This window comes from Hippocampus zosterae, chromosome 8, assembly GCF_025434085.1.
Source record: "Hippocampus zosterae strain Florida chromosome 8, ASM2543408v3, whole genome shotgun sequence".
Classification (NCBI taxonomy): domain Eukaryota; kingdom Metazoa; phylum Chordata; class Actinopteri; order Syngnathiformes; family Syngnathidae; genus Hippocampus; species Hippocampus zosterae.
The window spans coordinates 25934209-25944819 of NC_067458.1; the positions used below are offsets into that span (position 1 = coordinate 25934209).

General features: G+C 51.2%; 1 protein-coding gene across 2 annotated transcripts; it reads left to right on the plus strand.

The window, feature by feature from the left end:
- The first annotated feature begins 929 nt into the window (after positions 1 to 929).
- LOC127605804 (pituitary adenylate cyclase-activating polypeptide type I receptor-like) lies at positions 930 to 7492 on the plus strand. Of its 2 annotated transcripts, none has more exons than XM_052073596.1 (14): positions 930 to 1062; positions 2331 to 2503; positions 3802 to 3904; positions 4151 to 4264; positions 4407 to 4510; positions 4802 to 4902; positions 5602 to 5734; positions 5815 to 5968; positions 6047 to 6107; positions 6199 to 6268; positions 6341 to 6432; positions 6557 to 6686; positions 6796 to 6837; positions 7292 to 7492. In XM_052073596.1, exons 2-14 carry the CDS (start codon positions 2447 to 2449, stop codon positions 7478 to 7480), a joined length of 1350 nt encoding a protein of 449 aa, XP_051929556.1. In that variant the 5' UTR covers positions 930 to 1062; positions 2331 to 2446; the 3' UTR covers positions 7481 to 7492. The 2 variants fall into 2 exon arrangements, with proteins under 2 accessions (XP_051929556.1, XP_051929557.1); XM_052073597.1 differs by having other exon boundaries at positions 4805 to 4902.
- The last annotated feature ends 3119 nt before the right edge of the window (positions 7493 to 10611 follow it).

Below are 10611 nucleotides of genomic sequence, written 5' to 3' on the forward strand. Positions count from 1 at the left end.
GCCTTCTGCGCCGCGGTGGGGTGGAACGCAACCGACTCCCGGCAAATTGAAGCGCTACAAACAAAAATGAGAAATGAAGTCACTCCGCCAAGGCAACAAATTGTTTCCGAGCCTTGTGTTCAACCTCTTCTTCCAAGAGCAGGAAGTACACAAAAGGTTGACCTGCATAGCCTTGGGGTGGGGTGGGGTCCTGTCATCGAACCGTCCTAATGATGCTATCTCAACATTGTCGTTCAGGTATCTCTAGAGGAGCAAAGACGGACCAGGCTTGCACGGTCTCACAGGCGGGAGTTCAACTGGGACTCCGGCTCATGGATATGAAGTCCCAGTTCCGGTCCAGATTGGCGGCGGCTGATGATTGGCTCCGCATTGGCGCCGACCGTCAGCCAGAAGTGGCGGACTCGTCATTTCTAAGGTATGTGACCACATGACCGTTTGCAATCGAATTTCCAACACAGTCATTTCGTAATATACATTTCGTACCGATCGAGTCTTGATTGGCTGGAGGCGGCGCCTGCGCCGCTTGCTCGCTCACCCCGCCGATGCTGCGCCGGTGCGGCGGCGGAGCAAAAGAAAAAGGCGCAAGGAGCCGCCGGCGCCAAGTGAAGCCAAAATCGGAATTGGCAGCAAGGCGAGGCCAACCACTCAGGGGGGTGTTGGGGGGGGGGGGGGGGTACTAAGCTCACTTCACTTTATGACGGGAAAAGGGTTCCTCAGCACGCTTGTTTTCTTGGCTTTGTTATTGTGTGCGCCTGCGCACACCAGTCGCTCACTTTGCATCTATGGCGGAGTGAGAGAGAGAGAGAGTGAGACGGACGGACGGAGGGAGTTCAACACTCGGCGGGGCTTCGTCATTCACGCCGGAGTTATTTCAGCCCCCCCAGCCCCTCCCCCGGACACTTCCGACTTGGCGCATTTGGGATGAATGTTTTTTCACGGAGTAATATGATATCCTTTATTTGTCCCGCATTGTTGAAATTTACAGTCTCCCTCTTCTTGGACCCCCTGCGGAGATTTTTCATCAGCGCGGGAGCGGCGAGATAAAGACCCAAGGCGAAAATGGTAAGATCTTGCTTCCATCACGCCAAGTGTGCGCGGCCGCTGCGGTGATTGTTTTTTGCATCCTAGTTGAAGCGCGCGCGGCAAGATCTTGCGGACACGCGTCCGCTTGGGGATGCGTGGAGGGTTGTTACTCGATCCTCGGGGGCGATTTTGCGATTTCTCAAATCTATCGCAGTGTCCTTCGTGCTCCCTTCCGGGGAGAGAAAATAATCGTTCACTTGCGGGTGCGGATCAGTTTGTTTTTTTTTTGCTAATGCTAATACATGCTAATACATTTCAAATGGTTTTGGTGATCTGGTGTGTTTTCGATTTCAATTGGACGATCGCGCACGCCACCGGTGTTACGCAATACAGCCGATTTCCGTTCTTTGTGGAGTTGAGCCCAACAAGACAGCGACGCTACCTTGGCCTCACGCAGAGGAACATTTCCGATCAAATCCCGATCTCTGAAGTCAAAATGTGCGTAGTGGTCCAAATGTTTGCCATCGAACGTAAAGAAAAATGGCCGTCACGCTGGCTGAATTCAAACAATTCCGTGGCGTCGTCTTCCCGTCGTAAATGCAACAACAGCTTAATATTGAGAAGACGGCTTGAAATCGCGATATGAGATTACGGCCGGTGAGGCCGAGCGAGCTTTCCCCCCCCCCCTCGCAAGCGCATCCCCCCCCTCTGTGAAGACAGAGACACATCTTCATCATCGCATGCCCCCCTTCGCCTTTCCTTCGAGCTGTCCAATCCCCAGCGCGTCTTCCGCGGCAGTGCCGGCGAGTGATCATCCCCCCCCCCCCCCTCATCGATTTCACGCCGGTCGTCTTTCAACGCCGTGAATGTGACGAGACAGAATCTGCGCGCTCGCTCGGCCGGATCGGCTTGCTGAATACGTTTTGGCGATGGCGACGCGGGCCTGCTCCGGCTAGTCGCGCTTCCGATAAAGCAAAAGTGACAAATTTTGAGAAGTGCAGGTCAAACTTTTTCGTCACTCAAATGAAAAAGATTTGATTTGAAGGAAGTCGGGGGTGGGGGGTGGGTGGGGGGGGACAAAAAGAAGCGGGAAATCGGGTCCATCAAGCCTGGTCCAAATAGAGACTCAGCTGTTGCCCTTGACAACAAGGGCAGGGGGGGCTCATGGAGGGGTGGGGGGGTTGTTGTTTCTGGCCGGGCTATTGGGGAGTAGGACAGCCAAGTTCTCCTTGGAGCACAAAGAAGTTTTTTTTGCTCAACATTTTCATGCCTTATCGTCTTCTTTGCGCATTTGTTGTTGTGTTCAGAAGCCGAGGTGAGCTGCGTTCCTCCTCCTGCTCCTCCTGCTCCTCCTGCGCCTGCTCCTGTTCGACTCTTCGGCCATTCAAGCGTGTGAAAAGGAAACCGGGCACGAAGCAACAAAATGTTCAGCGCTGGCCTCAGTCCGCTCGTCTGCGCCGTCTTTCTGCTGCAGCTGCCGGTAAGCAGGGAAGGTCCTCCTTTGGCGTCACCTCCACCCGAAACATGATGCTGTTCCGGTATTTGTTGGCGTCCGTTTGCAGGACCACTCCGAATTGAAAAACAAAACTCTTTTCGTGCTAACGAAAGCACGAGGGAAGCTGCGCGAGAATTGCAGTGGAAATAATTAGTGCTCATGGTCTGTCTTTATGGGCACTCCCCCCCGCACACTCTGGGGGGGTTTGGGGGTGGGGGGGTACAAGGTGTTAACCTCTGGCCTCAACGTGTTGCATTGTTATGAGGAACCCGATGGGATTTTCTGTCCGCACACGGAGATTGTTTGCGCTGGCCGCAAGCCACGCCAAATAATTAAACCGGCCTTAAAGTGAATTTACCCTGCACAGGGTTGACGAGTCCCGTCAATGAAAAATGATCGGTTGCCGTATCAGGCTATCGAGAAGATTTATAGACATCCGGAAAATACTGTTTAGCAATCTTATGCCGTGTGGCTACAAGGAGCTCGTCGAGAAATAAAACAAATCCAGTCGCCGACATCGACGGCACTTCGAGATCGGTTGTCCGACTGAACATGTCTTCCAAATCCATATTGTCCAAGTCCCAGAGGCTGTTTTCGGACCCCCCCCCCCACCCTGCGGAGACGCGGAACGCTTTGTCCCAGCGTAAAGCCGCGGCGTGGCTCAGCTGTTACTCGGCTCGTAGGAGGAAAGAATCGTGGGTTAGCGGAGGCCCCCCGGCTGTGACCCCCCCCTCGTCCCAAATTGCGCTGAGGCCGAACGGGATAATCCGCATTGTCTCCAACGCGCGGGCCAACGTGACGTGCACGCCTTCAGATATTTCCAGGGATGGCAATGGCTAGTGATGAAGACAGCCGAAAGGGGCGTGGCCTGGATGGGGCGACCAATCAAAACAAGTAAGACATCAAACACGTCCAATCGCAGGGCTGTTTACAATCGGAAGATGGAATATGGAAAGACTGATCGGGAGAGCTCGTGAAAACTTGACGATAAGGTACCTGACCCCCCGCCCCCACCCTCCTAAAATTTTCTCAACGGATTTAAACGATTCACAAAGATGATCAATTTAAGAAATAAACGGCGGATTTCCGCGTATCCGCGAAAAAATTACCATCCCTGCATTTCTTTCCTTGTTTTTTTTCGCGAGCAAAGCGCCTTCCTTTGGGTGCATCTTCGGGATCGTGCAACTCGGTTTGACTCCATTTGAAGCATTGTGGCCTTTTTTTTCCTGTTCCAAACATGACGGCGACTCTCTTCGTCTCGTCACCGCCGCTCCGTTTTGCAGGTTTCATGCCAGCAAGTCCCGTCCAACTGCGTCATCAAGAGGGACCAGGAGAAATGCTCCGAGATGATGGCCTTGGACCAGAGCGGCGAGGATTCACAATTCGGTAAGTGCGGGCAAACGTTTCCACTCAAAACGGTCGCCGGTCCACGCTCGACTCGACCGGACAAAGCTGAAAGGGGCAGAGGCGCGCGCCGAGCGGAACACCGGGATGGCCGAAAACCTGGCCAAGTCTTTAAGAACCCGAGTGCTTTTGTTTGAACCGGCGACGACGCGGCGGGGTTCCGATATCGGTGAACGCATTCGGGGAAAGTGACCCCGCGGGCACATTGAGCTTGCGTTGTGTCTCGAGGGTGTCCGTGGATGTGGGACAACCTGACGTGTTGGCGCCCGGCCAGCGTCGGCGATGTGGTCCTGGTCAACTGTCCTGAACTCTTCTCGCAGTTCATGAGCGAAGACGACGACGGTGAGTGAGTTCCACGGACTTTGAACGACAGCCGGGATTTTCATCGTTTAAAAAAAATGGATGTTCATTGAAAATGAGCGATTGGGAGGATGCGTCGACCTTACAGCGGTTGAACCGGGGGTGATTTGGTTTGTAATTCCAGAGGTGGGCAAGGTCAGTCGCAACTGCACCGAGTTTGGCTGGTCAGAGACGTTTCCTCACTACATTGACGCTTGCTTCTATGAAGAAGGCAACAACACTCATCCGGTTGGTATAGAAACACCCGCGTAAATGCCACGCGAGCGTGACGGCGCTGCGGCGGCAGAGAATTGACCATTTCCAAATTGGTGATTTTGTAATTTATTAGCCAGGGTGCAGCCACCGTTGGACAGGTAGGCCATTTTGTAGCATTGTGCTAATCTGAGAGAACTAAAGAAATACCCAGAGAAAAGCCAAATGAGGAATTTCTGCCACGCTATGGACACATTTTTGTCAGAATTTCATGAGCCTTCCCCATTTTCCATGTTTTTTTTTTCCTCCTTTGCTCCTTTTCCAAAGCAGGACATGTACTACGCGTCGGTGAAGGCCCTCTATACGGTCGGCTACAGTACATCTTTGGTGACGCTCACCACAGCCATGATCATCTTGTGCAGGTTCAGGTGAGCGAAGACGTGCCGCGACTCCAGATTTTACGTCTGGCTGGACAAAAAAAAAAAAAAAAAAGGAGTCGATGAGCAAGAACCTTTTGTTACTTTGCTTTTATTGAACGCCGTCTCGTTCCGCCATTTTGTTTGCGTGCCATTTGCTACTTGCTCACGAGAAGTGATATGTTTGGATATTTGGCTTTGGGGTGAAATTGATGGGCGAGAAGTGATCTCGTAAGATGAACGGATGAACACTGTTACTGTTGAGCCGTGAAAAGAAAAAAAAAAACGTTTCATTTGAAACCTCCGAATGTGAAAATCTTTTGCTAAGATTTGCTCAAGATGGCCGCCCGCCACAAGAATGTCTGCCTTTCCAGCAGCTCCTCTACTTTGGTTCTTCTCCTTTCTTCCTTTGGTAACGTTGCCGCTCCGCTGTCCATCGTGAATTTCTCCACTGTGAGACGAATAAAGGTTTTCTTCTTCTTATTCTATCGCCGCTCGAAAATCTAGCCATTGGTTGAGCTTTATGCTAGCGCTAGCTAGCGACCGATGCTTGCGACCCTGTTCCGATCGCTCCGTCGATACGGAATCAACAAGCGCCCGGCTCCCAACCTAATTGCCTTCGGTCTTCGGGAAGCGGCTTCGGCGCGGACGTCCTCAAAAGCCCCCCCCCCACACCCACACCCCCTCGCGGCATCTGCTTTGCGCCTACAGGAAGCTACGCTGCACCAGGAACTTCATCCACATGAACCTGTTTGTGTCGTTCATCTTGCGAGCTATTTCCGTCTTCATCAAAGACGGCGTGCTGTACGCCGAGGAGGACAGCGAGCACTGCTTCGTCCGGACCGTGAGTGGCGGGTCGTCCAAAGCCCCCCCCTTGCCCCCCCCCCCCCCCCCCCACTAATCTCTTTGCAATTTCTCCCAAAGTTGGAATGCCGGGCGGTGGTGGTATTCTTCCATTACTGCGTCCTCTCCAACTATTTGTGGCTGTTCATCGAGGGCCTTTATCTCTTCACGTTATTGGTGGAGACCTTCTTCCCCGAGAAGCGATACTTCTACTGGTACATCGTCATCGGCTGGGGTGAGGCCCCCCCCCGCCGGACTCGGAGATGCCGCGTTGTCGTTGGCATTCTTATGACGGAATGAACCTCCGCCGTAGGAACGCCGACCTTGTGCGTCACCGTCTGGGCGGCGCTGAGGCTGCGTTTTGATGACATCGGGTAGGAGGGGGGTGTGGGGGTGGATCCTTGAGCCCCCCCGCGCTTGGAGGTTGATTTTCAATCGTCCCCGCGCGTCGTCTTGTCTTTTCAGGTGTTGGGACACCAACGACGACGCTGCCATCTGGTGGGTGATCAAGGGGCCCGTGCTGGCTTCCATTATGGTGCGCTTTCCGACTTCAAACTCGATGTACTCAAATCATCATCTCATTTATGTTTTTTATTTTTTTTTTAAGATCAACTTTGTCCTGTTTATCGGCATCATCGTCATCCTGGTCCAGAAACTGCAGTCGCCGGATATCGGAGGAAATGAATCCAGCATTTACCTGTAAGTCACGTTTGTCTTCCTCAGCTCAGCGCTTGAGAACGAGCGGCGCAAAGTATACGGCAAGCGCCCCCCCCCAATTTTCTCCAAACATGCCATCTGGAGAATCTTTTTTGCCGTCTGGCAGGAGGTTGGCGCGCTCCACTCTGCTGCTCATTCCTCTCTTTGGGATCCACTACACCGTGTTCGCCTTCTCTCCCGAGAACGTTAGCAAGAGGGAGCGTCTGGTATTCGAGCTCGGCTTGGGATCCTTTCAGGTAACCGGGCCAGGAGCTTTTTTCCTCAGGGAGGGGGTGGGGGGGGTGGATGGGTCTACTTTGCATTTTTCGTGAAAATCTCATCATTTGGACGTGTGCGTTCTTTCAGGGCTTCGTGGTGGCCGTCCTCTACTGCTTCCTGAACGGAGAGGTAAATCTCGCTCTGACTTTGTTCAATAAATCTCTAATTCACTAGAAATGAACGAAAAGTGAAGAATTCTGTCAGCGAGCCACATCGCCAAGTCAAGTCAAGAATATTTCTGGAGCACTTTCAAACAGCCATCGCTGCATACAAAGTGCTGTACATGGAGCGATTTAACATAACACAATAAACAGTAAGACGAATCGGTAATAAAGGCGGTAGAAAGCACCAAGCAGTAAAATCAAGAACAAATCTCGGTCATGCCAAGTCGAACGCCAAAGTATACAAGTGAGTTTTGAGGAAGGCTTTAAAGATGGGCAGCGAGGAGGCTTGCCGAATGTTCAGTGGGAGGTCATTCCAGAGAGAGGGACCAGAAACAGAAAAGGCTTGATCCCTCTGAGCCTCAGTTTAGTTCTTGGTACTTCTAACAAAGACTGGTCCAAACGAGCGTATCCTCTTCAAGGTGCAATCGGAGATCAAGAGGAAATGGCGCAGCTGGACGGTGAACAGGTACTTTGCTGCGGACATGAAGCAGCGGCACCCTTCGCTGGCCAGCAGCGGAGCCAACGGGGGCACGCAGCTGTCCATCCTCAGCAAGAGCAGCTCGCAGATACGCATGTCCAGTCCGCAGGCCGAGACCCCCGTCACCTGAGCCGCCGCGCGGCCCCCGACGACCCTTTGGTCAGTCCATCCATCCATCCATCCATTTTCTACCGCTTATCCGGGGCCGGGTCGCGGGGGCAACAGCTTTAGCAGGGAAGCCCAGACTTCCCTCTCCCTAGCTACTTCTTCCAGCTCTCCCCGGGGGATCCCGAGGCGTTCCCAGGCCAGCTGGGTGACATAGTCTCTCCAGCGTGTCCTGGGTCTTCCTCGGGGTCTCCTCCCGGTGGGACATGCCCGGAACACCTCACCAGGGAGGTGTTCAGGAGGCATCCGAATCAGATGCCCAAGCCACCTCATCTGGCTCCTCTCGATGTGGAGGAGAAGCGGCTCGACTCGGAGCCCCTCCCGGATGACCGAGCTTCTCACCTTATCTCTAAGGGAGAGCCTGGACACCCTGCGGAGAAAACTCATTTCGGCCGCTTGTATCCGGGATCTCGTTCTTTCGGTCACGACCCATAGCATCTATGGTCACGAGCCTTTGGTCAGTCCCCGCCCCCAAATTGCGACCTCCACCATCCCCCCTCGACCAAAGCTTCAAGCGAATCGGCCGAGGATTTTTTTTTCAGTCTGTCCCGTGGGCCAAAGAGCTCCGAGGAATGGACGGCGGCCGGCTTATTTCGCCTTTTCTCTCTTTTGTTGGTGCACCTCTGAGACGCGTCTACTTGGGACGACGGCGCTGGGGTGCCGCGGGAAAATGTGGCGCTTCAAAGGCAAATTTCGTCAAATTGTCAAAGGCCCTTTTGTGGAGAGAAAACGATTTCAACGCTAATACTGGCGATGGCGCGTCGGCTTTGGCCCATCTCGGAGGACGAGCCGTCCCAAGCTTTTGCCTTCGACTTGGAGTCCACAAGTTTTTTTTTTTTTTTTTATGGACCCACGGCCGTCTGAAATTGTGATTTGGGGGTCCCGACACATGAAATCACAATCCCCTCGGTGAAGATCTCAGCTTCTTAAGATTTCAAGAGGCAAAACAAGTCAAGAGGGGATCGCTGGCAGCAGACCAAAAAGCTCCCCCGTCCCCATTCCGTACATTTTTTTTTCTCATTTTGTGGGTCGACACCAGCGAGAGGTACTTATGAGTGGCCACTCGTTAAAAAAAATGAAAAAATGTTCATGCATGCAAATTCAAGACTTTTTCACTCCTGCGAAAATGCAGGCTCTTAACATTGAGGGGGTTTGGGGGGGGGCTCTGTTTGGGCGTGCATTGGAAAAAAAGCAACTTTTAAGCTGATCCTCGACCACCAATGGTCGACCTTTATTCTTGTGAAAGGCTCTTGGCAGTTTTGGCAAACTGTTTTTTTTTTTTAACCTTTTCAGCCTGCTTTTTTTGCTAAAAAGCAGAACGTTCAACCGATTTTTTGAAAAAAGAGACATGCTCAATTATACTGCCGTGCGTGTGGAGAACAGCTTTTTATTTTTTTCTCCGCTCCAATTTGCACATTTTTGGTGTGTTTGATCTCGGCGTTACGTTGCGAACACAGAAGAACAGAAAAAGCAGAGCGGTCGGCCATTTTGGAAGGACTATGGTTTTGGAACTCGAGAGCGACGATCACTGACAATCGTTGACGTGACGCAATTCTCTGTTCGTGGCCGCAGGCATGCGATAAAAAAAAAGAGACAAATAATCATCAAAAAAATTTTTTTTTTGCTTTTAAGGTCTAAATTAGGCAGTAAACATGATATGTGTGCAAATAGCGATGTTGTATCGTGTCAACGGATTTGTTCCAAGTGGAGTTCGAGTCGCCGTCTTGTGCAAAAAAAAATTTTTTTTTTTTTTTGGTTGGACAAATACTTTGGAAGACTTTGCTAAAAATTGCAAAAGCTTCCTGGAGTGCTTTTGCATTTGCTCACAATGTGATCAACGCGTTTGTTTTCACGCAAACCGGGAATCCGCAAATGTTGAATTCATATTGGAGCATGTTGTAAAACTACTGCAATACTTTTTTTTTTTTTTTTTTTTTTTTTACCCAACGTGCTTTGCAAGAAAATGGTGAGGGAAAAAAAATTTTTTTTCAGGTATTTTCCTTATCGCCGATGAAACGATTCATTGTACCGTATTTGTGAGTTGTCATTGCTTGTTGGTGTCAGTCAATGGATCAACGGCCATACAATCATTTTTAAAACTTTTTTTGGGGGGGAGGGGTCACGTAGCTTTGTCGCTCCATGTTGACAGGACAGCTGGTCACACTGGTCAACAGCAAATTTTAATCAAAGATGTCTGCATGTGTCCTGAATTGCATTTTTGATGCTGATTTTGAAAAAACAACCTTTTTTTGCTGGTTTTAAGTTGTAAAAGTTTGCGCAATATGGATTTTCCCATGTGTTGTCATTTATAGCCGTGACGTTTCGGAAAAACAATTGCACCCGCTTGCTCAACTTAACCTGACGTTCATAAATATTACAAAATACATGAAAATGTCATGTGGAAAAGTTCACTTTTGCTCAATTGGTTTATTTAGCGACACATCCAGTCGCGACAGGATGTACCAAAAATGACCTTTCGTCATTGCGTTGCTCAAGCACCTCGGTGGCCTTTCAAGAGTCAAATCTGAGGTGCGCCTCGTCCAACATTCCAAATTTTGTACTTTTTTTTTTTTTTTAATAATAAAAATAAATGGGCGGCCCAGTAGTCCAGTGGTTAGCACGTCGGCTTCACAGTGCAGAGGTGCCAGGTTCGATTCCAGCTCCGGCCTCCCTGTGTGGAGTTTGCATGTTCTCCCCGTGCCTGCGTGGGTTTTCTCCGGGTGCTCCGGTTTCCTCCCACATTCCAAAAAATATGCATGGCAGGCTGATTGAACACTCTAAAATTGTCCCTAGGTGTGAGTGTGAGTGCGAATGGTTGTTCATCTCTGTGTGCCCTGATTGGCTGGCAACCAATTCAGGGTGTCCCCCGCCTACTGCCCGGAGACGGCTGGGATGGGCTCCAGCACCCCCCGCGACCCTAGTGAGGATCAAGCGGTTCGGAAGATGAATCAATGAATGACTATTATTATTATTATTATTGGGGCAGAGGTGCAGGGTTCGACTCCGGCCTTCCTGAGTGGAGTTTGCATGTTCTCCCCCCGTGCCTGCGTGGGTTTTCTCCGGGTGCTCCGGTTTCCTCCCACATTCCAAAAACAT

Coding starts and splice junctions, on each gene's coding strand:
- LOC127605804 (XM_052073596.1), top strand. CDS start 2,447: ATGTTCAGCGCTGGCCTCAGTCCGCTCGTCTGCGCCGTCTTTCTGCTG. Junction 4,511..4,801: donor AAGGCAACAACACTCATCCG/GTTGGTATAGAA, acceptor CCTTTTCCAAAG/CAGGACATGTACTACGCGTC. Junction 6,838..7,291: donor ACTGCTTCCTGAACGGAGAG/GTAAATCTCGCT, acceptor ATCCTCTTCAAG/GTGCAATCGGAGATCAAGAG.